The sequence below is a fragment of the Penicillium riverlandense genome (assembly GCF_028828495.1).
Source record: "Penicillium riverlandense strain IBT 135883 chromosome Unknown utg000006l_segment0_segment0, whole genome shotgun sequence".
NCBI lineage: Eukaryota > Fungi > Ascomycota > Eurotiomycetes > Eurotiales > Aspergillaceae > Penicillium > Penicillium riverlandense.
Genome location: NW_026643197.1, coordinates 1659953 through 1683944, shown reverse-complemented (window position 1 = coordinate 1683944; position 23992 = coordinate 1659953). Strand labels below are relative to the sequence as shown.

At 51.9% G+C, this 23992-nt stretch overlaps 10 protein-coding genes across 10 annotated transcripts; 7 read left to right on the top strand and 3 right to left on the bottom strand.

The window, feature by feature from the left end:
* Nucleotides 1-128: 128 nt before the first annotated feature.
* On the bottom strand, nt 129-1831 carry N7474_006921 (putative MFS alpha-glucoside transporter; the record flags this gene model as incomplete). The annotated part of the gene is made up of 3 exons (XM_057198331.1): nt 129-1526; nt 1586-1606; nt 1664-1831. 3 exons carry the CDS (start codon nt 1829-1831, stop codon nt 129-131), a joined length of 1587 nt encoding a protein of 528 aa, XP_057051771.1.
* Nucleotides 1832-2313: 482 nt separating this feature from the next.
* Nucleotides 2314-3195, top strand: N7474_006920 (phytanoyl-CoA dioxygenase family protein; the record flags this gene model as incomplete). The annotated part of the gene is made up of 1 exon (XM_057198330.1): nt 2314-3195. One exon carries the CDS (start codon nt 2314-2316, stop codon nt 3193-3195), a length of 882 nt encoding a protein of 293 aa, XP_057051770.1.
* Nucleotides 3196-3278: 83 nt separating this feature from the next.
* Nucleotides 3279-4760, bottom strand: N7474_006919 (Zn(II)2Cys6 transcription factor; the record flags this gene model as incomplete). The annotated part of the gene is made up of 1 exon (XM_057198329.1): nt 3279-4760. One exon carries the CDS (start codon nt 4758-4760, stop codon nt 3279-3281), a length of 1482 nt encoding a protein of 493 aa, XP_057051769.1.
* A 363-nt stretch (nt 4761-5123) lies between these two features.
* N7474_006918 (Peptidase M20) lies at nt 5124-7387 on the top strand (the record flags this gene model as incomplete). Its single annotated transcript, XM_057198328.1, has 2 exons — nt 5124-6385; nt 6487-7387. 2 exons carry the CDS (start codon nt 5124-5126, stop codon nt 7385-7387), a joined length of 2163 nt encoding a protein of 720 aa, XP_057051768.1.
* Nucleotides 7388-8013: 626 nt separating this feature from the next.
* N7474_006917 (uncharacterized protein) lies at nt 8014-9900 on the top strand (the record flags this gene model as incomplete). The annotated part of the gene is made up of 2 exons (XM_057198327.1): nt 8014-8598; nt 8650-9900. The coding sequence occupies 2 exons, from the start codon at nt 8014-8016 to the stop codon at nt 9898-9900; spliced, it is 1836 nt and encodes a 611-aa protein (XP_057051767.1).
* Nucleotides 9901-10019: 119 nt separating this feature from the next.
* N7474_006916 (uncharacterized protein) lies at nt 10020-10981 on the bottom strand (the record flags this gene model as incomplete). The annotated part of the gene is made up of 2 exons (XM_057198326.1): nt 10020-10756; nt 10849-10981. 2 exons carry the CDS (start codon nt 10979-10981, stop codon nt 10020-10022), a joined length of 870 nt encoding a protein of 289 aa, XP_057051766.1.
* An 811-nt stretch (nt 10982-11792) lies between these two features.
* On the top strand, nt 11793-15621 carry N7474_006915 (C2 domain protein; the record flags this gene model as incomplete). Its single annotated transcript, XM_057198325.1, has 3 exons — nt 11793-12542; nt 12594-14081; nt 14140-15621. The coding sequence occupies 3 exons, from the start codon at nt 11793-11795 to the stop codon at nt 15619-15621; spliced, it is 3720 nt and encodes a 1239-aa protein (XP_057051765.1).
* Nucleotides 15622-16635: 1014 nt separating this feature from the next.
* N7474_006914 (putative 3-hydroxyacyl-CoA dehydrogenase) lies at nt 16636-17712 on the top strand (the record flags this gene model as incomplete). The annotated part of the gene is made up of 3 exons (XM_057198324.1): nt 16636-16699; nt 16774-17110; nt 17181-17712. The coding sequence occupies 3 exons, from the start codon at nt 16636-16638 to the stop codon at nt 17710-17712; spliced, it is 933 nt and encodes a 310-aa protein (XP_057051764.1).
* Nucleotides 17713-18849: 1137 nt separating this feature from the next.
* N7474_006913 (uncharacterized protein) lies at nt 18850-19161 on the top strand (the record flags this gene model as incomplete). The annotated part of the gene is made up of 1 exon (XM_057198323.1): nt 18850-19161. One exon carries the CDS (start codon nt 18850-18852, stop codon nt 19159-19161), a length of 312 nt encoding a protein of 103 aa, XP_057051763.1.
* Nucleotides 19162-20471: 1310 nt separating this feature from the next.
* Nucleotides 20472-22478, top strand: N7474_006912 (S9 family peptidase; the record flags this gene model as incomplete). Its single annotated transcript, XM_057198322.1, has 1 exon — nt 20472-22478. One exon carries the CDS (start codon nt 20472-20474, stop codon nt 22476-22478), a length of 2007 nt encoding a protein of 668 aa, XP_057051762.1.
* Between the last annotated feature and the right edge of the window lie 1514 nt (nt 22479-23992).

The window sequence follows — 23992 nt, the reverse complement described above, 5'->3', positions numbered from 1 at the left end:
CGAGAGCTTGAAATTGTTATAGATATCCAGCTCTTCTTCCAGTTACTATACCCGCAATGTATTTATATCCTTACGAACAAGCGTTTATTCTGCCACAAGGACTCAACAGACTACTGTCATGACTAAGTTCACTTCTGACCATCCTCTGCACCAACGACCAGGCGAATATCGTAATCCTTGAATTTCCTGGTTGGAACTTTCCGCTCAAACAGGATATCCAACTCCTCAAAAGTTCGATCTTTGGTCTCGGGCAGACAAAAGAAGCAGTATAGCGCACAAATGAAGCTCAGTCCTGCGAAAAGGATCCCCAGCTTACCTCTCCAGTTTCCTTCGTCTTCGTTCATGGCGTACGGAATGGCTACCGAGAATACAATTGAGAGGCTCTGGCATGTCACCGTTGCTAACGCGATAGTAACGCTCCGCAATTTGGCGGAGGACACTTCTGCCAGGAGAACAAAGCAGAATGGGCCGATCGTAAGGTCGTACACGAAATTGCAGGCCAGCATTAGAACACATTGAGCCCAAACTGGACCGGAATTGCTTCGAGGAACCAGGTCAAGCACACCAATTAGAAACAGCAGCACAGACAGACCTGCGCAGCCCCATAAATATGCTGTTCGACGGCCGATATAGGACAACAGTGGCCACGCAAGGCAGGTCCCCACGAATCCAATCGAAGTAAGTCCCAGGTTCATGGAAAACGCATCCGACGAATCCAGGCCCGCCAGCTCAAAGAAATATACCGCGTAGTTGATGAAAAAGATGTTTCCCGTAAGTGCCTGCATATCATATGCCATGACACATATGATCAAACGCCGGAAGTTGGGACCGCGGAAACAGTCCAGATAGCTCGGGCGTTCGCCTTGGAAGTTTTCCTCTAGACGAAGAGTCTCCTTGATATGAGCTAACTTCAAACTCACGTCCACACCCGGAGTCGTAAGACGGCGCAAGGTCTTTTCAGCAGCTTCATACCGTTTCTTCTTGCAGAGCCAGTAGGGAGGATCCGGACAGAAAAAGACCAAGCTCAGCATGACAACAGGCAGAGCCCACTGCGTCGCAATGGGAATTTTGTACGCCAATTTGCCATCCATTCCATCTGTTCCTTTTAGAATGCCCGATGCGATTAATTGCCCAATAACGAAGGCGATGTTGGTCATGGATGCCACAAATCCGCGCAACGACAGAGGGCTCACTTCACCGACATACGCCGAAGCGGAAATCGGATAGAATGCAATAATGCATCCGTTGATTAGCTCACCAACAAAGAGTTGCGCAGGTGTATGGCTAAAAAATTGGATAAAGATGAGGACGATTGAGCAGAAGGAGCAGACAGTCATCATGATTCGCGGGCCGAAGCGATCATACAAGTAGCCTGAGGAGAGAGCACCGACGATACCTCCCAGGAGATTGGCATAGTTGAAGGCAGACAGCCACTGGGCAGCGATGACATATGTGCCGTGGTATTCGTATCCGTAGGTCTCCTTGAATGTCTCTAGACCTACAAGGCTTCCGACGATGCCGCCGTCCTGAAAATCTATGAGTAAATTGACTGGGATTTTGTTTTTTTACGGAGATTATCACTCACCAGCCCTTTGAGGATCGTAGCCTATGTAGTCGTGGGTCAGCATACTGTGTATCGATTGATTGAATCAACATGTCTCACTAAGTTAATGAATACGGCCCATGCAACAGCAGGCCAGTGCAGCTTCACTGCCTCCCAGAAACCGAGTGAATGTTCATATTCCGTAAATTGGGCTGATTTTTCGGCTTCCACCGCCTGGGAAGAAGGAGCTGTTTCCACAACAGTGTTGTTTTTGTTGGCAGATCCCATGGTTGATTACAGACTGCTTGACAACAATGCTAGTAAACGGCACGACTACCGGCACTCCCCTAGGACTATATATATACATCGCGTCCCCTACACTGCAACCAACCAGAAACCTGGGGATTATCAGAATCCCAGAAACCAGCAGCATCTCCATAGGTATGGGTCACTATTGGAACTGCCATTATCGAGTCCGCCCATAGTATATCTCCCTAGTGTAGTACAGCCGCCAATGAGAATAACGCCGAGCAGCCCCACCTCGTCCTAAACAGGCAATTTTAACAGTCGGGATGGAAGCTAGGGATTGTATCGAGAGGGGTCAGATAGGCGGGCCAGGATTCTGGACAAGGTTGCATCCTTCTGGAGCCTTGAACAGGTCGTGTTCACTTGTAAAAAAGCCATCGCGACTATATAAACCTCGCACTGGGCATCAAGGCGATCCACTGCATCCTCTCGCAACAACTCCGCAACGGGAAAAGGCCAGAACCATGACCCCTCCCAACCCCCAGATCACGCTCGTCGAGCTCGCACCGGAAGAACTAGCTTCACAGCAGATAGGCTCGCATAACCTGCAAAAGGCCATTGAAGCCCTGCACCGGGACGGCATTGTCGTCCTCCAAAATGCAGTCGACCCCTCGCATCTCGACACGCTCAATGCACGCATGGTACCCGAAGCCGAGAAGCTGTATGCACGCGCAGAGACGCACCGGAACTTTGGCGAGAAGACCGGCAATATCCAGCAGGAGCCAGTTTGCGAGCCAAAGTACATTTTCGAAGACGTGATTGCCAATCCTTTCGCGACCTCAGTAATCGAGTGCATGGTCGGCCCGCATCCGACAATGCACTTCTACAGCGCCAACACCGCTTTCAAAGCCACGGACCGTCAACCTGTTCATATTGATATCGACTTCGACATGCCCCGTATGCCCTTTGCATACTGCGTCAACATCAATCTCGTGGACACATCGCCTGAGAACGGCGCGACGGAGGTGTGGCTGGGCAGCCATATCGACACGGATCAGTCCGTGCTCGACCGCAGCGTCAAGAACAAGAAGGTGAAACAATCGCTGCTTGAGAGCAGGAAACAGGTCAGTCCGGGTATCCAGCCTGGCTTACCAAAGGGATCGTTGATCATTCGGGATTTCCGCCTGTGGCACGCGGGAATGCCGAACCAGACAGATGACCCCAGAGTCATGCTGGTGTCGATTCAGTTTGCGAACTGGTATCGTAGCGATCAAAAGTTTGTGCTTCCAAAGAGTCTGGACGGAAAGATCAATTGGGGCCGGCTGGTGCCTTGCGTGGAGTGGGTTGACGATGGCTACGACTACTTGAAGGGAGCTCACGATCATGATTTTTCATTACAACCATAAGTGTGTATGAAAAGAATTTTCTACTACTGCTAATGGTAGGAAATTTCTGGGAAATATTCGTTAGTGTTGGCAGAATAGCTATGCTAGATTGGCCTCTCTCCCGTGGCCGTGCAGAAGAACCTGGATGCAATCCACCCGCGACATGCCGTCCAGCCCTGACATTTCATGAGCTGCATCTTTCCTTTCCATACGTTTTCAATGTCGCTCTTTAGGTTTTTCAAAGAGGGGAATCGACGGACGACGAACATGTCATCTAGCCGAGACTGAACAAATTGCCTCTGAGCTGGTAGAATTGACTCACACCCAGCGGTAAATAGTGGCCAGGTGTGGACAGAGATAAGTGGGGAGTCTGTCGGGACCTGGGATAGGAAATTCAGACACCGACGGACGTGGTCTGATGTAGTCGGATGCGGCGCGCCGACATTGTGCCAAACGCGATAGAGATACACCAAGGCTGCGTGGCGGTAAGCTTGCGCGGTATATTCAATGTGGAGTATTCGATCAGATTGGTCTTCAATACGGTATTCCAGATCTAGAAGGCCTCTCTCGATCGCGGCAGCAAGAAGATCAGACTCATCACCAGGGCCAACATCTCTGGAACGTTTGATTTCTTCGGCCACCTTCATATCATGTACTTGGCTGATGCGTGCTACAAGATGGAGCACCGTCGATATTCGGTGAAGAGATGCTGCGTCTTCGATAGTAGATATGTCTGGTGCATACTCCATAAAAGGCTTCGCACGGCGCGATATAGAGGATAGGATATCATGGTACGCAAATAAACTTAGTAGGAACCTTCTAGTAGGCGAGTATGATGGAGATCCTGACTCTGAACCTCGTGCAATAATTGCCTTGGCTCCGAGGAGATGGTTATTTGCAGAAGACACGCCCTGAGCCTCTGCGAAGAGACGGGAATATACCAACATCATCATGACAGTGGCGAGGGTCGTTTCTGAATAACAGTAGACAGGATGTTGGATAAGCTTTTGTAATTGACTGATGGCATTTTGCTGATATCGGTAGCCTGTCAGATCAAGGTAACTATCAGCTGTCAGCAGAGCCAAATGGCGGGCGGACATCGACAGTACGATAGACTGCAAAGCGCCAGGGACAAACACTGTGCCACCGAGGTGGATCTGGAGAGGGTTCACCTCTCCATGCCGTGCAGACGCGGTAATAAAGCCGGACAGGCATTCGCTCCAGTGGTGTAGCAGTCGGCGGTGGTAGGGACTGATATCGGAGTGAAGGCCGAGGAAGACGAGACTACTGTTCGCTTGTTTTGTAGTGCGTACAGCCTCATTTTCCTGCGTGGCAGCTGAAAAATAGGAAGTAGTATGGCGGAAATCAGCATTCCATACAGATGAAGAGGACGGTGATCGAGATGGTGGTTTCTTGCGTTTAGGGGAGAGCGACGGCTGGACTTGTCGCCATCGACACCGTATTCCGTATCCCTGGCAGTCAATCCCTAGTCTGGCGCAGCGACCGCAACGAGGCTTCTTTTCGTCACATTTATACCCGGCATCTCTGCAGGTCCAACAGCCGTCCCTTGTGCGCACCCGAGGCATCGTGCGCGAGTTGTGTGTGCGGTGCAGCAGCCAAGACCGGTTTCTCCGCAAGCTTACCCAAGACCCGGGAGAGTAACTAGTCGACTTATCAAGGATCGGGCTTTAATTCGGGGGTAAAAATATTCCTTGTGTTTGCAACATTCCCTAAAACTCTGTTTTCATTTTCATTCTGTACTCTGATGTTGTCCCGCTGAGCTCCGTTCGAGCCGATGTCACTAGAAGGCGTTCCAGACGGCTTCTCAGATGTCTTCGGACGGGTGTGGCCCACCAAGTGCATGACAGAGACAACAGTCCTTTTTCAAAATGCGGCACAACACATATCCACCTTCTAATAATAACATTCCGCGGCAGAAAATACATAGCATGTCGCGCCGGCCAATCTTTGTGAATTCCTCGGCAGCTGGCCAGCACCGGGACCCCGTTTGCATCAACGGTCTTGAGCAATTCCATCAATCACTTCCCGGCTATGCTCCAACTCCACTGGTACCGCTCCCTGACCTCGCAACTGAGCTGGGTGTCCGCGCTGTGTTCGTGAAGGACGAAAGCGATCGATTCGGTCTACCGTCTTTCAAAGTCCTCGGGGCATCCTGGGGATGTTATCGTGCTATTGCAGCGTATCTCGGTCTTCCTTCCACCGTGCGCTTGGATGAACTCTCTGCAAAAGCACAGGAAAAATCAACCACTCTGGTAGCGGCGACAGAAGGAAATCATGGACGAGCAGTTGCGTTCATGGCCCGACTTTTGGGCATCAAGGCCCTAATATTCGTTCCTCAGAATATGGATGACACTACACGCAATCTTATTGCGAGAGAGGGTGCCAATGTGATCGTTGTCCCCGGCGATTACGACGAAGCTGTGAAGCAGGGTGCGGAAGCATCGAAACAAGTGGCCGAGGCGCTCTTGATCCAAGACACGGCTTTTGAGGGATACGAAGACATTCCCGCCTGGATTGTGGAAGGGTATTCGACGATGATGACCGAGATCGAAGCCCAACTGGCGCAACTTGACCTTGCCGGGAGCGTTATGGTTACTCCAGTGGGGGTTGGGAGTCTTGCACACGCCGTTGCGAGACACTGCAAATCCAGAGAAAACCCTATGGCAGTTATCGCCGTCGAGCCCGATTGTGCTGCGTGCTTGTCATCTAGTCTAAGTGCTGGGCAATCAGTCGCAGTGCAGACAGGGGCAACTATTATGGATGGAATGAATTGTGGCACGTTGTCAGCCACGGCATGGCCTGATTTGCAGCAGCTGCTTGATGCTTGTGTGACGGTTTCATGCTACGAGACGCATCGTGCAGTACAGTATCTTGCCTCGAAGTCTATTACAGCAGGGCCTTGCGGAGGAGCATCGTTAGCAGCACTACGTCACTTGGCTACATCGAAAGACGCTCCATCTATTCTGAGCAAAGACTCGGTTGTTGTTCTTCTCTGCACGGAAGGCACACGAGACTATGAGATCCCTTGGGATGTGTCTCTTGATGACGCTGTTTCTTTGACTGAAGTGCTCACCCACATTGATTCATCGAATCCAACATTATCTGTAGCTGATGGGGCTGGAGAAACCCAGATCGTGAACTATCTGGCCTCGTGGTTCGCGCATCGAGACATCGAGTATCACAAGATCGAGTCCGTGGTTGGACGACCATCAATCGTGGGAATTATACGCGGTAGCGGAGGGGGAAATCTTTGATGTTTAATGGCCATGTTGATACTGTCAGTCTTTCCAGTTACGGCAAGAATCCTCTATCCGGATCGATTGGGATGAAAGATGACAAGGAGGTTGTCTTCGGCCGAGGTAGCCTGGACATGAAGAGTGGACTTGCGGCAGCGCTGGCAGTCATGTCGGCAATCAAAGCCAGCGGCCATGTGCCTCGAGGCGATGTAATTGTGGCTGCTGTCGCGGATGAGGAAGATGCATCTCAGGGAACCCAAGATGTGCTGGCTGCTGGCTGGCGTGCTGATGCTGCGATCGTTGTTGAGCCGACCATGGACATCATTGCAACTGCCCACAAAGGTTTCTTGTGGGTGGAAGTCGATATTTTGGGAGTTGCTGCACATGGATCAAAGCCCGATGAGGGTGAAGACGCCATTCTCCACTCAGGTTGGTTCCTTCGTGCGCTGGAGCAATATCAACGCCACTTGCCTGTAGATGATACTCTGGGACAGGCATCTCTACACTGTGGTTTGATTCGGGGTGGTGAAGAGCCATCCTCTTATCCTGGAAAATGCACCACCACTGTCGAGTTCCGCACTATACCATGTCAAACGGAGGAGTCGGTCCTGGGAGACGTGAATGTATTGTTGCGTGACATTTCCAAAGAGCATCCTCGGTTCCGATACGCAGAGCCTCGAATCAAGCTGTCTCGTCCAACGCAGAAACTGGCGACGAACCATCCTCTCGTCGAGAAAACAGCCGCCTGTGCATCTACCATTTTGGGAACTAAGCCCACCATTCAAAGTGTGTCGTTCTGGTGTGATGCAGCCTTGCTCAGCCAGGCAGGAATTCCGTCAATTGTATATGGACCTACAGGGGCAGGATTGCATAGTAAGGAGGAATGGGTCGAAGTTGATAGTCTGCGGCAGATGGAGAGGGTGTACTTGGAATTAGTGCGACAGTTTTGCTATTGATGCTACTAGTTTGCCTGGTTCGAACTACCTATGTTCCGAACTGCCTAAAGATTCTGATAAACTGCAGATTGCTAAACGAACGGGCCGAATCCTGTCAAATTGTTTGCGGCAAGAGATAAGGCCTCGAGGTCTGAAATATGTATTTTTGACCACTCTATGTCCTGTTTTGAGCATACCTATCTAAAGCCAGTGCACTACCTTGGTATTAATTCTGCAGATTCGTGCGAAAGCTGGGAGGACGTCGAGTTCAAAGTTAGGCTGGCATTGTCTGTGAGGGAGAAGAGGAAACAATCCACAAACAAGACTGTCTAAGGGCTAGCCAAGCGAGAAATTTGGCCGCCATCATCCCACCATATGTATTCCGGCTATCTTACAACAACGGCTGACTCGTTTTCACAATATCATTTGCGAAATAGCCCTTACTACGGGTTTAAGCATTTCATAGATATAGATTAGTCATCGATGTCGTTGGAAGGCGGCAGTCCAGACCAGAAAAGGCTAGATCGGACGGTGTGAGTCGATCGAACATGAACCGCTAACTACTATTGATTGTTCCGGATCTCTTGCTGGCTCCAAGTGACTGCGTGAGTGTCTTCTATAACAAAGACAGCATAGAACCGCACTCCATGGATCAGCAACCTTCCCCTGTCCCGGCTCAGCCCAGTCAACTGCCACCGTCCACGCCGGACCCTGGAGAGAGCATATTGGACATGGATGCTTCCGATAGTTGGTTCGCCGAACAGTCTAACCTAAACTGGAGCTCTTTGAATGACTTTTACTTCTGTTCATCGAGACTGGCAGACACAGAAGGGTCGCAATGGGAGGATCCGGCGCTGCCCCCAGCGCCGTCTTCAACTATGACTCCACCGAATCGGATGGATGTACAAACCCAACAGCTTCAACATACCGCTTCGTCGCCTCTATTAGTGGACCCAATCAACACGCGGGCTTTGGGCAATGTCTCGCAGTGGCTTGACGGGGCGTATCGTCCCTCCGTTCCTTGCAGCCACTGCCGCAGACACAGGCTACAATGTCTGATCCTCCGTACTGCGCCAGCAAATCCGAATCCCATCAAAGCATGTTCTAGCTGCGTGGCCCTGTTTCGAGAATGCAGTTTAGCCAAAGGAGAAAAGCGCCTTCCATCTGGCTTCGAAACATTCTCCCCCGTGCTAGGCCATCTGCACGGCGTGCCCGAGCACACGGAGGATGGAGTGAGTATTTGTCAATACTACGATATTCATATCTATTAACCATTATTCTAGGGCATTAAACAAGAACAGCCCATCAACCAAACAGAACCACCCACAGAACGCAAAGAATCCAAACAGTTTATCCGAAAAGGCGCGCGCGTGCTACGGGAATGGTTCTCACAGAACCAAACGTACCCGTATCCCAGCGAAGCCGAAAAGGATCGGCTTTCTCGTGAAACGGGATTCTCCACGAAACGCATTTCAACGTGGTTCGCCAATGCGCGCCGGCGACAGAAGCAGAAACTGCAGACATCGACCGTTCACCCAGACTCCCATTTTCGAGCCGGTTCTCCCATGGTCACTAGTACATTGTCTTCTATGTTGACCCCGATGGAACGTTGGCAGGTGTCGCCGCCGGAAGATGAGCCGGTTCCCAAGTCTGTTATCCAGGATGCTATTGCTTCGGAGTCGATGGAGGCTCCGCTTGACATAATGGACGCGTTCTTGGACCCGTTCTCTATCGATGGTTCTGCAATGGATCTATTCAATTTCGAGGATTCGTCTTCTCATTTGCCCTCCTCTGCCTCCAGCTTTGGGAGTAGGGCATCCGAGACTTCAGCATCGGATAGTGCCTCGTCAGCATGGAGCTATCAATCCTCTGGAGGAGAAGGGAGCTTTCTACCGTTCCCACTCATACCCAAGAGAAACACAACACGCCGACAGCGACATACACGCCGAGGATCTACATCCAACGATGTTCACCAATACCAATGCACATTCTGCACACAATCCTTCCGCAAGCGCCACGACTGGACCCGGCACGAGAAAAGCGTGCACCTCCCTCTAGACTCCTGGATCTGCACGCCCTCTGTCGACGATATGAACCGCCGCCTGAAAGCGGAGACCGGATCCCAATCAGAACCAAGCTCATGCCCATTCTGCGAACTCCCATCCCCCACACCTTCCCATTTGGAAGAACACGAATTCGCCGTGTGCGCGGAGAAACCCATCACAGAGCGCTCGTTCAGCCGGAAGGACTACCTGTGGCAACATCTGCGCAAGTTCCACGGGTGTACCAAGACGCCCGTTCCTGATCTGGATGCCTGGCGCAGTAGCGGTAGTGTAGTTCACAGTCGGTGTGGGTTTTGTGAGCGTGCATTGCCGAGTTGGAGGGCGAGGGCAGAGCATTTGTCGGAGCATTTCAGGAATGGGGCGAGGATGGAGCAGTGGGCGGGGGATTGGGGACTGGACGCGATGGCGATGGGTGTTTTGAGGAATGTTGTTTTGCCTGCTCAGAGGGGACAGGGTGATTCACCTGCTTGATATATAGCAGAGGAATATAAATGTAGATATTGGTATAGATTATGGTTGGTTTATAGTATGCCAACTGGAATCGTGAATGTAGGTAAAACCTTCATTTCAATCTATTGGTCTCATCTCAACTAGTACACCGCAGCAGTCTGCCACCCGCCATGATACCAAGCGCCCATGCCGAGCACAAACAGAACAAGACTTCCATCGCGGATAACATCCCTAACCAGCTGCACCGCCATACCGAGACCACCCCGTTTCCCAGAAAGCAAGACCCTCCCACCGGAGAGCAGCAATTCCCCCGTAACAAACACAGTCCAGGGGTTCTGAGCCGTCGCGGGCTTTGGCGGCGGAAATCCAAAGGTAGCAACTGACGTCCCGATCACGAAAAGCAAGTACACAGACACCACGACCGCGAAGAGAACATGCAGCGCCTTGAATACCTGCTGGCGCTTCTGCTCCTGCTCCGTCGGCGGCTGTTTGCCGCCTAGCATATTGGCAAGGTAGGGCGGGACACCAAGCGCGGAGGCGATGTCGGCAGGGGAGAAGCCCGGTGGCTGTTGGCCTGGAGGCGGGGGAGGCGCGCCGGGGGGAGCTGCGGCGTTGGGGTCACCGGGCATGGAGCCGAGGAGAGAGTTGAGGAGTTTCAGGGTAGGGTCTTCTTGCATGCCGTCTGGTTGTTGCTGGTCCTCGCCTGGCTCTGGAGCAGATTGGCGGAGCAAGGCGCGGAAGGCTTCCTGCTGGGCGCGGAGGTTCTCTGCAGACTGCATGTCTGGTTGGGGGGAGGGCGAGGGTCGGATTTGAGGCGCGGGGGATGGGGATACGCTGGCGGCAGAAGACCGGGGCGTTGGAGAGGATTCATCGTGGGCTGTTGTGGAAACAGTTGTGTTAGTTATTGTGAGATGCAAAAGTCGACGGGTTGGTTGGACATGAAGCGAAGGGAAGGGAGATGTTGCATACGCTGGGGAGTGCGTCCGCTGAGGCTGGTGATCTTGTCCAGACGCTGTGCTCCTCCATCCCTGATCTTGGCCTCGCGGCGCTCTCGGCGCAGGCGCGCAGATCGCTGGGCGGGAGATTCCTCCGGGGTTGACATTTGGGGGAGAAGATGTTGTGGATGTGGTTGAAGGGAAGCGTGGAAGAGGAAGAGGAAGACGATCGCCGATCCCGTGGCGATAAGAACACGACGCCATCTTGCATACACTGGGCCCTACGCTCAGCTACATGAACTATTCGATCACTAGTGACTATTTGTGATCGGTCAACCGATCGACTGCCATGATCGCCCCTTCGCACTCGATCGCCGGCTTGATACGCGACTTTATTCGACGCGCGGCGGTGCCTGTCCCACACAAGAATGCGTACGAACGAGGCAATCTGGGATCGTCCATCGGCGCCATCCATGGTTGTTGTGACCGCTTCGGTCTCCGTATTGAAGTCATGGATACCCCTAGTGACATCATGTCGCGTGCACAAGGGAGACCAATCCCCAGGCGAAAGCTACGAGAGAAAGACTGGAGAAAGCGATGTCCCACTGCAGGCCCAATGCCTTGATTAGTGCCGGCCTGAAATGAGCGCATCGCCAAGACGGGGATTCCGCCAGTGCAAGAAATAAAGCGATCGAGTGTGGGGAGGGAGGGACGGATCAGCAACAGAATAGTCTATGGAAAGTGATTGCCAATGATCGATATCGTCATCCCAGTCGTGCCCAGTGCCCACCGATGACGTAGATCCACCAGGAGCTTACCTGACCACTTTTTAGGGCTGGATCTCTGCCAGCACTTGATTGCAACTACTCCCAGACAGTATTATTGACCCAGGGGAGATGATTTGAAGCTGCTGGTGCTCACCGGCCACATACATCCCTACCGGCCATCTTTTAGTAAACATCTCATTCCATTGCAAGCATGGCCTCCACTACCCCGGAACCCGAAGCACCGCAGCCGCACCATGTCGGCGAGCATTGGAGCGGGGCCAATCCCATTCCGACGGTGCAGAAGTACATCGAGCATCTCGATGCCAACAAAAAAGACCGAGACCGGAAGATTGACGAGGACAACCGAGCTAGGGGACAACGAGCCAAGCAGGACAAAGCGCAGGGCAAAGATGGCGGCGAAGTGATGGAGCATCAGCCGCGCAAGGCTCCCAAAGGAGAGACGCACACAGTCACAGATCCAATTACCGGCAAAGATATCGGCGTACAGGATCTAGACGAGACCGCCATGGAATCGGTCAAGGATCCCAAGCTGACAGTCCCCAATGCCAACCTGGGGCGACCGACAGAGCATAGGACCAGCGCGGATCAGGATCTGGCCAAGTATAAAGAAGAGCAGGATATCACCGCGCCGCCTGATCCCATTGCAGAGGGCACAACGTCGGATCTCCCCATTCGTGGCGAGAAGACAAATATCCTCTTCCACCCCACGCCGACAATCTCATTCAAACCAATGTTTGATCAATTGGAAACGCGCGCCACGGCTCTGTGCATTATCATTCCGTTCGCGATCATCGTTCTCGGTCGATTCTTCGGCGGCTCGCTTTGGGGTCTTATCCCGCTGGCAGCATGTATTGCATCGGGCGTGTGGTTGTGGGTAAGAGAGGTCATCCGGAGTGGTCGAGAAATGGAGTGGAGCAGCGAGCAGCTTCGTGGGCAGATGGTAAGTCTGGGCTGAAAGGCATTTGAATTAATTGAGCTGATCATATCAAAGGCCACCGCCAACCTCCTGCCCGAATCCGTCGAGTGGATGAACAGTTTCCTTGCTGTCGTTTGGGGACTAGTCAATCCTGAGATGCTGAGTCCTGTGGCTGACACCATCGAAGACATCATGCAGGCCTCGGCCCCCAGTGTGGTTGAGAATGTTCGCATTGCTGAAATTGACCAAGGAAGCAACCCATTCCGGATTCTCAGCATGCGTTCTCTTCCGGACAACCATGTAGACCACATGAAGAATAATATCCGCGAACAGAACTTGAAGAACAAAGATCCCCAGGAAGCAGCCGCCGCCGAGGAAGGAGGTGACTATTACAACATGGAAGCCGCATTCGCCTACCATGCAAAGCCTACTGGTCAGTCTGCCTCGTCCAAGGCACGCAACATGCACATGCAGCTGGTTTTCTATCTGGGTGTCCGAGGACTGTTCGGCGTGCCTTTCCCTGTGTTCGTCGAGTTGATTGAGCTGGTCGGCACCGTCCGCCTGCGATTTCAGTTGATGCCCGAGCCACCGTTTATGAAGGAAGTTACTTTCAGCTTGGTCGGTGTCCCACATGTGCGTGCAGGCTGTATGCCCATGGTTCGAAAGGGAGTTAATATCCTCAATCTGCCATTGATCTCGAATTTCGTCAACTATTCCATCGCTACGGCATGTGCTATGTTTGCAGCTCCCAAGTCCATGACAATGGATCTTTCTATGATGCTCAAGGGCGACGACATTCACAAGGATACTCTGGCATTGGGTGTGATGTGGGTTCGCATCCACCGTGCAGTCGGCTTGAGCAAACAGGACAAAAGGGGTAGTGAAGGCGGCGGCAGTGACCCGTACATCAACCTGTCCTTCTCGAAATACGGGAAGCCCATGTACTGCACGCGCGTGATCACCGACGACCTGAATCCGATCTGGGAGGAGACTGCTGCGCTACTCGTGACGCCGGAGTTGATCAAGGCAAACGAGAACCTCAGCGTCGAGCTTTGGGACTCGGACCGGAACTCTGCCGATGACATTGTTGGCAAAGTCGAGCTGCCAATCCGGGAAATGCTCCAGCATCCCAGTCGTATGTTCCCCCAGGTGTCTAAGCTGCAGGGCATGGATGAAGGCAGCGAGATGCCAGGCCAGCTGCACTGGGAGGTTGGATATTTCGGCAAACCGAAACTTCGTCCGGAGCTGCGAACCGATGGGAAGAACAAGGATCTGCCTGAGAATATGAAGGGTGATCCGACCTTTGAGGATGAGAAGGGGACGATCACCAACGAAGAAGAGGACGCCGTCATGCACACACCCCCGGACCCCCTCTGGCCCAGTGGCATTCTCCACATCGTGGTACATCAGATTGTCAATCTCCAGCTGGCAAATATCAATGGCAGCGATGGAAACCGCAAGGGCAAGGAGTACGAGCCCGCTAAGCCGTTTGGCGAGAATACCGAGGAAGAGGGCGGGAATCTTCCAACGAGCTACTGCCAGGTAATGCTGAATGATCAATTGGTGAGTGCTTTCGAAACTTTCATCTAGCTTGTCCTCAAAATACTGATCATGAGATCAGATCTACCGTACCCGCGCCAAGGCAGTGAGCTCCAAGCCGATGTTTAATACAGGAACCGAGCGGTTCGTCCGCGACTGGAGGTCAGCCGTCGTAACGATCACCGTGCGTGACCAGCGCCATCGCGAGCACGACCCCATCCTCGGCGTGATCCCACTGAAGCTGTCCGATATCTTCCAGACCAGCTCGCAAGTGACGCGGTGGTATCCCCTTGACGGAGGGATTGGATTCGGACGAATGCGCATCTCGCTTCTCTACCGTCACGTCGAGACCAAACTGCCGCCCAATATGCTGGGTTGGGACGTCGGGACTTTCGAGTTTTCTTCCCACAAGGTCGTCGCGAAGGACTACGGCCACATCGCCAAGATCAAGATGCGTACCGGCGGCAGCGTCGGCAAGATCACCCGGCACGTCTGCCATATGGACGGCAACGATGCGGTCTACGATACTTCTGACGTGAGCTTCCGCGACTCGCTGCGCATGCCTGTCAAACACCGATACCGTTCCCCCGTGGTATTCGAGATCCATCTTTCCGGAAAACGCGGCGCAGCCGCATATGCCATCCTGTGGCTGCAGCATCTAACCGACAACGAAGACACAGACATCGACATCCCCATCTGGACCACCAAGAAAGGCTCCCGCCTGACGCAGAACTACGTGACGGAAGCAAATTGGCGCGCCAAGGAAGTGCCTGGCCTAGAAGACCTAAAAGAAGTCGGGCGTCTGCAGTTCCGGTGCCGCTTCTCGCCAGGCATTGACGAATCGCACGAACGCTTCGTAGTCGACAACGACTCGCGCGAGACATTCGAGACCTGGGAAGCGTGCATGTCGCAGGGCGTGCGGTCGCGCAGCGTCTCCATTGACATTCCAGCAGAAGTCCGGGCGAAGCACGAGCAGTCCCTAATCGAAAACCGCGACGTGCTGAAACAAGCGGACCCCGCCGAGCGCCGCCGCTGGGTCGACCGCGAAGGCCAGGATTGGAGCGGCGCGTTTGGCCAAGACCCGCGCGCGTACACAGACTCCGCTGGCCGCAAAGTCGCAGAACCAGGCCGGGACGCTCCGCGGCATGACCCAGTCACTCCACCACCGCTGAAGGGCCAGCCCTCGCAGATGGAGAACGGGACGGGCGAGGACCGCGCGCGGGAGACCGGCGATGATACCCTTGTCGGCGAGTCGGAGGAAGCGGAGCGGATATCTCTGTCCTCGGAAAATAGCAGTTATAATGGTCCATCGACTATCAGCGGGAGGAGCATTGGTGGTGCGACGGCGTCGTCATCTCAGGCTAGCGCTAGAAGCCCAAAAGACATCAACAAGGCGAATAAGCGCAGCGAGCAGAGACAGGAGCGTGGGCTGATGCAGTGGAAACCGGCCAGGAATGCGCTCTTCGCAAAGGATGAGGCTAAGTTCGCGCTGGCGAAGCTTAAGAAGAAGGTAGGGGCGGGTGGTTTGACGGGGAGGGAGCCAGATGTCGAAACGGAGACTTAGAGAGAGTGTGTGTGGGTAGATGCTAAATGAGATAAATGGGTTTATCAAGGGTGTACTTTTATTATGATCGTTATGGCAATAAAGACAATTGTCACCAACGTGGGTATTAGTTATTCAGTGGTTGTATACCTGAACAGATAGATGGTCCTGGGATTTATGAACATCCATTGTTTGAACCACGCTTGAATGAATTGCAATCCAGCGGGTTGTCAGGTACCTTTGTCTCAAAAATAAAGATCGATTCGACTACTTTGGTTAGGTTATCTACATGGCTAAAATGAGGTCTGCTGGATGCTTCATGCCGGCTTATCAACTGCCGTATATGCCCCGCGAATACGACTAGAGTCGGCAAGTGTCCGTCCTTCTTTCTGCCGTGTCGCCTCGTGGCCCTATGACATCCGGTGCGGAGTAAAACGTCGCCGTTTCATTGCTTTTTTCCCATCAGCCTTGGACTGGAAGCGGCATGGCGACTCCTCGATGTACCTCTCGGGACACTGGATCGCGTGGTAAAAAGGAGGGACATAGTCGAAAGAATTCTCAAACTCAACTGGCCCCTAATCTATCTCTCGTAGGGCGGGTCCTGGTGAAATTTATGGAGAAGATAAGGTTTACCCCATGTGAGAATGCTGCTTTTGCGGGGTTCAGAATCTCTTGAGACTTGACTCGGAACGATTCCGAGCCGCAAAATGTGCATGCGTGAGAGTGAATCCCTTTGCAAAGACTGCAGTGTAACATAATCGCAGACATGTGAGGCCTGTGGGTAAGGCATGATGTAGATGACGGCACTGACTGAACCAAGCTCTCAGAAAGTGGGTTTTAACCCCGCATCGTGAGGAAATATTCCGCCTTCGGAGCTACGTTGTCCTGAGAAGAATGGGCTTTTACAAAGGAACTCGACTCTCATGACTGCGATTATCGGTATTTGATCCGCTTGATTATCAGGACGGTAACCTATTCCTCGTTGATACCATCGGACTCAGGAGTGATACGATCCTATTTCAGTTTCAACGCGCCATGTCCCAGTTTCCAATTTCCATCAAACCGGAACTCCTGCGTGAGAAAGTGATAATAGTTACGGGTTAGTCGTTGAACCGTACTGTGTTGCATTACAGGAATCAAGTGCCTTGAGAAACCCTAATGATAGAGAAATAGGTGGATCTAATGGCATTGGAGCCAGTTTTGTAAAGTTGTGTTGTGGAAATGGCGCGTATGTCTGTTTTGGCGACGTCGCGCTTGAAGCAGGGCGAGAACTCGAACGAGAATGCAATCATCTCGAGACCGGGCAGCTCCCGCGAACGATCTTCTGTCCAACCGACGTGACGGATTACAGCGCAGTTGTCGCTCTGTTCGACTGCGCATTGCAGACTTACCATCGGATTGACCATGTAGTTTCTTGTGCTGGGATCGGAGAGATTGGGAACTTGTTCGATCCCAAGTTGAACCTGGAGTCGATTCGCACGGTAATGACGAAATCCCCGCCACCAGAGCGGTAGGCACAACTTCTGTTTATTCCATAGTCGAACTGATCGTTTTATTCACCTATATCAGACACCTACCAGCAAAACCCTTGATGTCAACCTCCTCGGCTGTATCTACGTGACTCGAATCGCCCTAGTCTATCTCCGCCAAAACAGACGAGCTGATGAAGATCGATCCATTGTTTTGGTTTCGTCAGTAGCAGGATTCAAAGAATCTCCAGGGATCTTCGTCTACCAAGCTTCTAAGCACGGCGTGATTGGCCTAATGCGGTCTCTACGGCGGTATACCTTCAGGCCAGACACACATAACATCCGCATCAACACAGTGTGCCCATGGATGACGCAAACGGCCATGACCAAGGGCATAGAAAAATCATGGCTGGAAGCCAAGCTACCAGTCAACACACCGACGGATGTGGCTCGAATCGTCACCAGTTTGTTCTCAGACTCTAACCTGAACGGCAAGTCCATCTACGTGGAAGGAGGGCGCGGTTGGGAGATCGAAGACAATCTCGATCGTCTCGAGCCTCAGTGGTTAGGGGAAGCACCGAGTGTTAGTTTGAACAAAGGGCAGGAAGTGCTGGGGGACGGGTCGGATTGGACGACCAAATGATCCCGAGGAGTGTGAATAAGCCCATGAACGATGTTTTTGTTTCCGAAATTGGATATTGAGAAGTCCTGGTGAATGAGCTTAGTTCATCTGTATAATTCCAATCGACCGTTCGCGCATGCACCACACTTTGCAAATAGTGACTTACGTTGACCTTGCTTACCTGCAGACTACTCATGAACCTGCTTATCACACTACTCAGCCTGTCAGCCACAGCTCTCTTTACGCTCCGTGACACCCCTTAGTAGAAGCTAACACACAATGATGTTACTATACTCCTCAGTGGCATCTTCTGCCTTGGGGAGATGACTTACACTCCTTTCAACGATGATGATACCTACCGAACTGAACAGCATGATCTCTAGGAACGGACTCCCTCGTATACCCCCACCCCCGGTTACTTTGACCGCGAATAGACGCTATCAGTAATCTGCCATTCACTATCCCGAGGACATAGTTAGTGAATGTTCACCCTCCGTACACTAACATCCGTCCGACCAACTGAGTTTTCATCCCGCGGTTGAACGTGAAGATGGAAGTGCATAGGATGAACAATCTCTAGACTATATTCACTACCAGATCGAATAGAGGGTTAAACTAAACAATCGAGTTGTGGTGAAGGATACGGAACAAGACCTGACTCTCCCACCTAGTTCTTATTAGGAAAAGATCAAGGAGGACGCCGCGAGTATTCTACGACGGAAGATAGCCCGTAGCCGACGAGTTCGACTAGACGATACTGCCCTAGTGTTATCTATAAATGACCATTCCTAGGGAGATCTTACTAAACGCTTCGAAGGCACTAGTATTGATTAGACAATAGCGGAGAAGTAGCTACTAGCGTAGGGCCATCTATACCGTCTTAGCAAGAAGATTCAACTATAGATATCGATTAACTACATAGAGGAGAATAGGGCTCTTCCTTCTAGGATCGACAAGAGAGGAAAATCATTAGTTACCACGAGGATGCTTACTGACCGAGACGCTCAGATTGAGGCCGAGTAGGTCTCCGGCTAACATTCCGTCTAGCGCGATGTGTATCGTGTCATACGATGTCCCAGACCTCTATATCGCCACGAAGGTCAATATTGCTAGCAAGACCCGGAGAGCAAAAGACACTATAGATTAAGGACACACCATATGAATGCCCTCGTCAAATACGTGGAGCAAGGAGGAATCCTTAAGACCTATGACGATGTTCCTAAGAGCCTTCGAGAGCAACTGTATGCCGAGGAGAATCAACTACTCGAAAAGCGGAACAAAAACCTAGATAATTCTACAATCGGTTCAATATGTCCTCCGATCAATATCAATGTCCTTCCGGCTGGGTCATCTCAACAAACGATACCTACTCCTACTAATGACGCCACGCCTAGTAAGCCTGGCTATGCTGAACTAATCATGGTCCATAGTCTGCTTGATGTCGCCGTGGAGGAACATACTGAATGGTAGCAATCTTAGGTGAGCAACGAGACTTTTAGAGATCATATCAACAAAGCACGTGATGTGACTCTTGAAAATTGCCTGGATCTCATGTAGATTTATGAGGATCAAGACCTAGGGTTTTTCGTCAAGCACGGCGTGAAAGTAGGGGCCGCCCGGCGGTTCGTAAGTGACATCGGCCTCTGGTCGAAACGACGCGGAGAAGTCAATTGCAACGAAAATAATAGTAATTCCGTCTAGTTATGTTATAGTGAATAGAGAACAGCCCACACCGGCATACTGCATTTATCTCACTGCATGGTTTTGGAGCGTACTTTCATACAGTCGGATTCAAAAACCAGATTGCGCTCGTACACTCGCGAATTGTTTCCCGAACCCTATCTTGAAACACCCTAAGTTAATCTATATTGGCTTAGTCGTCGATCTCCCTTGTCTAAGGATAGAAGCCACTTTTTTCACATGACGGTAGGGTGGCGTAAAATACTGTATTTGACAGGAAACATCTTTTCGCTGCGACCTTTTGTGCCCCTCCTTCTGCCTTGCTGTCTTGTTTCCAGGTCCCGAGCATGGCTTCATCCGGAGAGGTCGAGAATCGCGATGGAAACTTGCACATTATGGCACCGAGACTACCCCTTTCAAAGCTCTGCTTGATTTGTGATATGGTACAGAGCCAGTCACTAACCACGTCTAAAATGGGCTGATATAGTTGGATGCGGCGACCATACAATTAAAAATGTTCGCTAGAGCCTACAGCTGTTTGGAAGCGTCCACGCACCCCCGAATCGTATTGGCCGGAGACGAAGCATAACGCGGCCGGTGCTGTATACATACTGTATGCATTCATATATATCGATTCAATTGTCGGTGTACAGTACCTTCCGAAACTGGTGCAACCGCCTACACTCTTCGAGTGATTATGTCGAGCACTAGCGGATAAATGATTGGCCACTCATCACCTGACGTGGGATGTGGGAATATGGTCCAAATCAACAAGATAGAAGATGTCTGACATTCTGAATATAATCTGGATATCCCTTTAATAGTACAGAACGCATAATAAGCGAAATAAACGCACAATGCCAGGAATGTCAATAAACAAAAGCAGTTTAGTGCTGCACAATACTTTTTATCCATGGCTCCACCATGGGTGCCGTCCTGACACTAAAGTCTCCGACCCCGCTACAGACCGCCTTTCGTTATGTCGCTTTATCTGCCGATCCAAATTTGGCTACCATCGACTATCACTTGATACACCAACCGTTTGGCTCTGAAGTAAGGCCCATAGGCTGTTCAAGTATACAGATATATGCATTGTCGCAATGGTCAAAGCCCACGAACACCTCATCCAGTCTCTATGTGACCTCGAAATTCCAAAGACCATCCGGCTTTCCCCGGACCGCTCAAGTATCCTTTACTCAACTGAACTCACCTGGGGTCATCGTAAAGGGGAACATGCCGTCTCCACCCTTTGGCTAGCCTCCACCGGCTGTGCAGACTCTTCGCTGCAGCTCACCCCGGGCCTCTTTCGCGACTACGCCCCCACATGGAGCCCGGATGGAAAGGCGGTGGCCTTTATATCGGATCGTGCGGATGCCGGCGCCAAGTGGGCTATATATCTCTTACCATTGCAACAGGGCGGTGAGGCGTACCCGATAACGCCGGTGAAGAACGCAAGTCCAATCGAAGCATTCGCCTTCTCACCTGATGGCACTCACATTGCGTTCCTCTCGGCCGATGAGGAGGTCCAATCTGCCTCGGCAGGAGACGGCGCCCACAACGTGCGGGCTTGGGGCGAGGATTGGCGATTTACGCGTCTGAGGGTCGTCGACTTGCGTACCAAGCGAGTCCTGTGTGCCAAGGTCGACAGGCACGTAAAGAGCGTCTGTTGGAACCCGGATGGGACCCGCATTGGTTTCTCAAGTTGCCTATCGCCCGATATCGAAGAGTCTCACCTCACTGGGACGACCATCTCAGCTATTGACGTCGGCCTTAGCTCCGTGGAAGAGTTGTGCCACTTCCCTGGAATGGTCGTTGACCTAACATGGGCTGCTGATGGGAATATATACTTTTGCGGAGGTGTTCCCGCAGACAAGATGTTCGCTGGCTTCGGCACGTATCATATTGACCCTACCACGAAATTTCACCAGTATGAGTGGGCGGGTTTTGGGGTAGAAAATGACTCCAGCGGCCTCATTAAGGGCGGAAGTGGCGCAATTTTCGTCAAGGTGCAACACCGGCTAGAGTCTCGCGTGTGCCTGCTCGACGGCACGGTGCTATATAGTAGGAAGGAGGAGCTCGAAGCATTCGACGCTGCAATAGATACTGATGGCAAGTTTGTCCTTGCCGTCGCAACTTCGGACGTCAACCACCCTACCGAGGTCTTCACCACATTCTCATCCGATGGCGCGATGACGCGAGTGTCGAATCACGGACAAGAGTTCGCAGGCCGTCGTTTCGGGACGTGTAACTTTTTGACGTGCACGTCAACAGACGGCGAGGTTGAGCTGGATGCCCTCTATTTGATCCCGGCCTCTTCCTCAGTCTGCGACCGCCGTCGCCCGTTGGCAACAGCGGTGCTCATCCACGGCGGGCCCAACACTCGTCTCACCAATGCCTTCAACGCCTACTACTACATGCTTGCTCCATATTTGCTGTCGCTCGGCTTCGGAATTTTGCTGCCGAACTATCGTGGAAGTAGCGGACGTGGGCAGTCTTTCGCGTCCTACTCCATCGGCGGGCTTGGCGTGTATGATTATTCTGATGTGATAGCGCTCACACAGTGCGCGATAGACCAGGGCTATGCGGACAAAGAAAGACTGCTAGTGGGTGGTTGGAGCCAAGGCGGGTTTTTGACAAACCTTTGCAGTGTGCGTAACGACTTGCATGACGGTGATTGGCGATTCCGAGCCGCCGTGTCCGGCGCCAGCATCTGCGACATCGATGCTATGGCCTTGACCTCCGACCTCGGCTCCTGCTTCGAGCCTGAACTCTCGCGCGGCGGTGTAGCCTGGAATATGGACTGTGAAGATACACGTAATCGCGCTGCGAGCGCCTTGTGGGCATTCAAAGACGCCGCACGGCGAGCCCATCTCACGAACGCTACTGTTGTGCCACCTATGCTGATTTTACACGGCGAGGCGGACGCTCGGTGCCCCGTGTCGCAGGCATGGGGCCTGCGTCGCGCACTACGTAGCTACGGCTTGCCCTTCGAACTAGTCATTTATCCTTCCCAGGGACACTTTTTTGAGGAGCAGAAGTATTGGGTGGATATGGCGCTCAGAATCAGCCGATGGTGCGAGAAGTACATCGGTGGTGCATCATCATGATGCAGTTAGCACTATAAGCTGTATACAGGTATACTCTCTAGCTTAGCCCTAGTCCCTACTTCGGTCGTACCCCTCCAGAGGCACTAGCTGTCACACGTTGCTAACTAGTCACGGTGAGTAGGTGCCTTGGGCAGTACGATACCTGAGCTTGTTAGCTTACCAGGGTTAGCTATCTCCGATAAAACGAGGGAATACTCATGCAACTGCCGAAAGAACTCCCAATATAGACTAGTGTGTCTTGGCGTAAGGGCCAGGAAAGTCAATCGAAGAGAGTAGCGGTTGCACCAGTTTCGGGACGTACTGTACGGTGATATTGATGTGTAAAAGAATTTATGCGTTAGATATCTATGGACACTGTCATACCCAAAATTCACGAATCCGTTCCAGTCAATTGGTGCGATTAGTTCCAAACTTCGCAGTAGTAGCTGCGCTATATCTCCCCTACGACCAGGCCAGCATGCCGGAAGTGTCCCTCTGCGCTGTTCTTTCTTGCACCCACGACGTCAACACACCATTCGAGGAAGTTATCGAATCCTTGATCTGGGTGTTCTTCGTAGGATTGCCAATTCCGCCGGATGAAAGCCTTGAGCTCAGCAAAGAACTCCTCAACAGGATTCAAGTCTGGAGAATATAGAGGCAAATACACTAGCTTTACGCCGGCTTCAGAGCATAGCTGTTCTATTCGGTCCGAGTGATGAAAGGATGCGTTGTCTATGACTAACACAGACTTCGGTTCGGGCCACTTCCCACAGTGCTAGAGAAGCTGCTTAATAAAATCCTCAAAGACGGACGCATTAGTTGAACCTCGGAACACTCGAGACAAAACAATGCTATCTTGAGCATATGTAGGCAGTATCTGATAACGTTAATCGGGATGGAATTTGGATACTTGAACTAGTGCGGTACCGAGTGGGGACCAACCCGTTCGCCTAAAGCCTGATCCTTTTATCACATCCAGATTCATCCACATAGACAAGGTGGTAAGACCGGAAGTCTAAGATAAAGTGAACGTACTCGTCCTAAAGGTCTAGGTTGCGCTCTTGGGCCTTGATGTAGGCAATCTTTTTTGACTAGCCTTTAGATGCAAGGGCGCGGCTAATGCTCGCTTTCGTTGCTTGAAGGGCGAATTCGTCCTATAGAAAAATGGCTATCTCGTCGAGGTATAGAGTAGGTTTTTCGAGCAGGCGATCGCACATAGCCTCGAGCATGACTAGAGTGATGCTACGGGTTCGTCTACCTTTATTAGGCGGTGCTTTGACGCTGCCAGATATCCGTATATTCGAAGAGATTCTCAGGATGGTTCTCCTGCTGCAGCCAGCAGCCTGTGCCATCTGCGATATAGATAGTTCCCCACTGTGGATCATGTCGTAGATAAGCTCATGCTTTGAGGGAGCTAGGTTTGGGGCCATCTTGGTTCGACCACTAGTGATAGATTGTTAAGATTCCCCTCCCTCGGGTGGCTGTTTTGGAGGTAGGGTACGGAGGTGTCAGATGTATTGAATTGACACACTAAT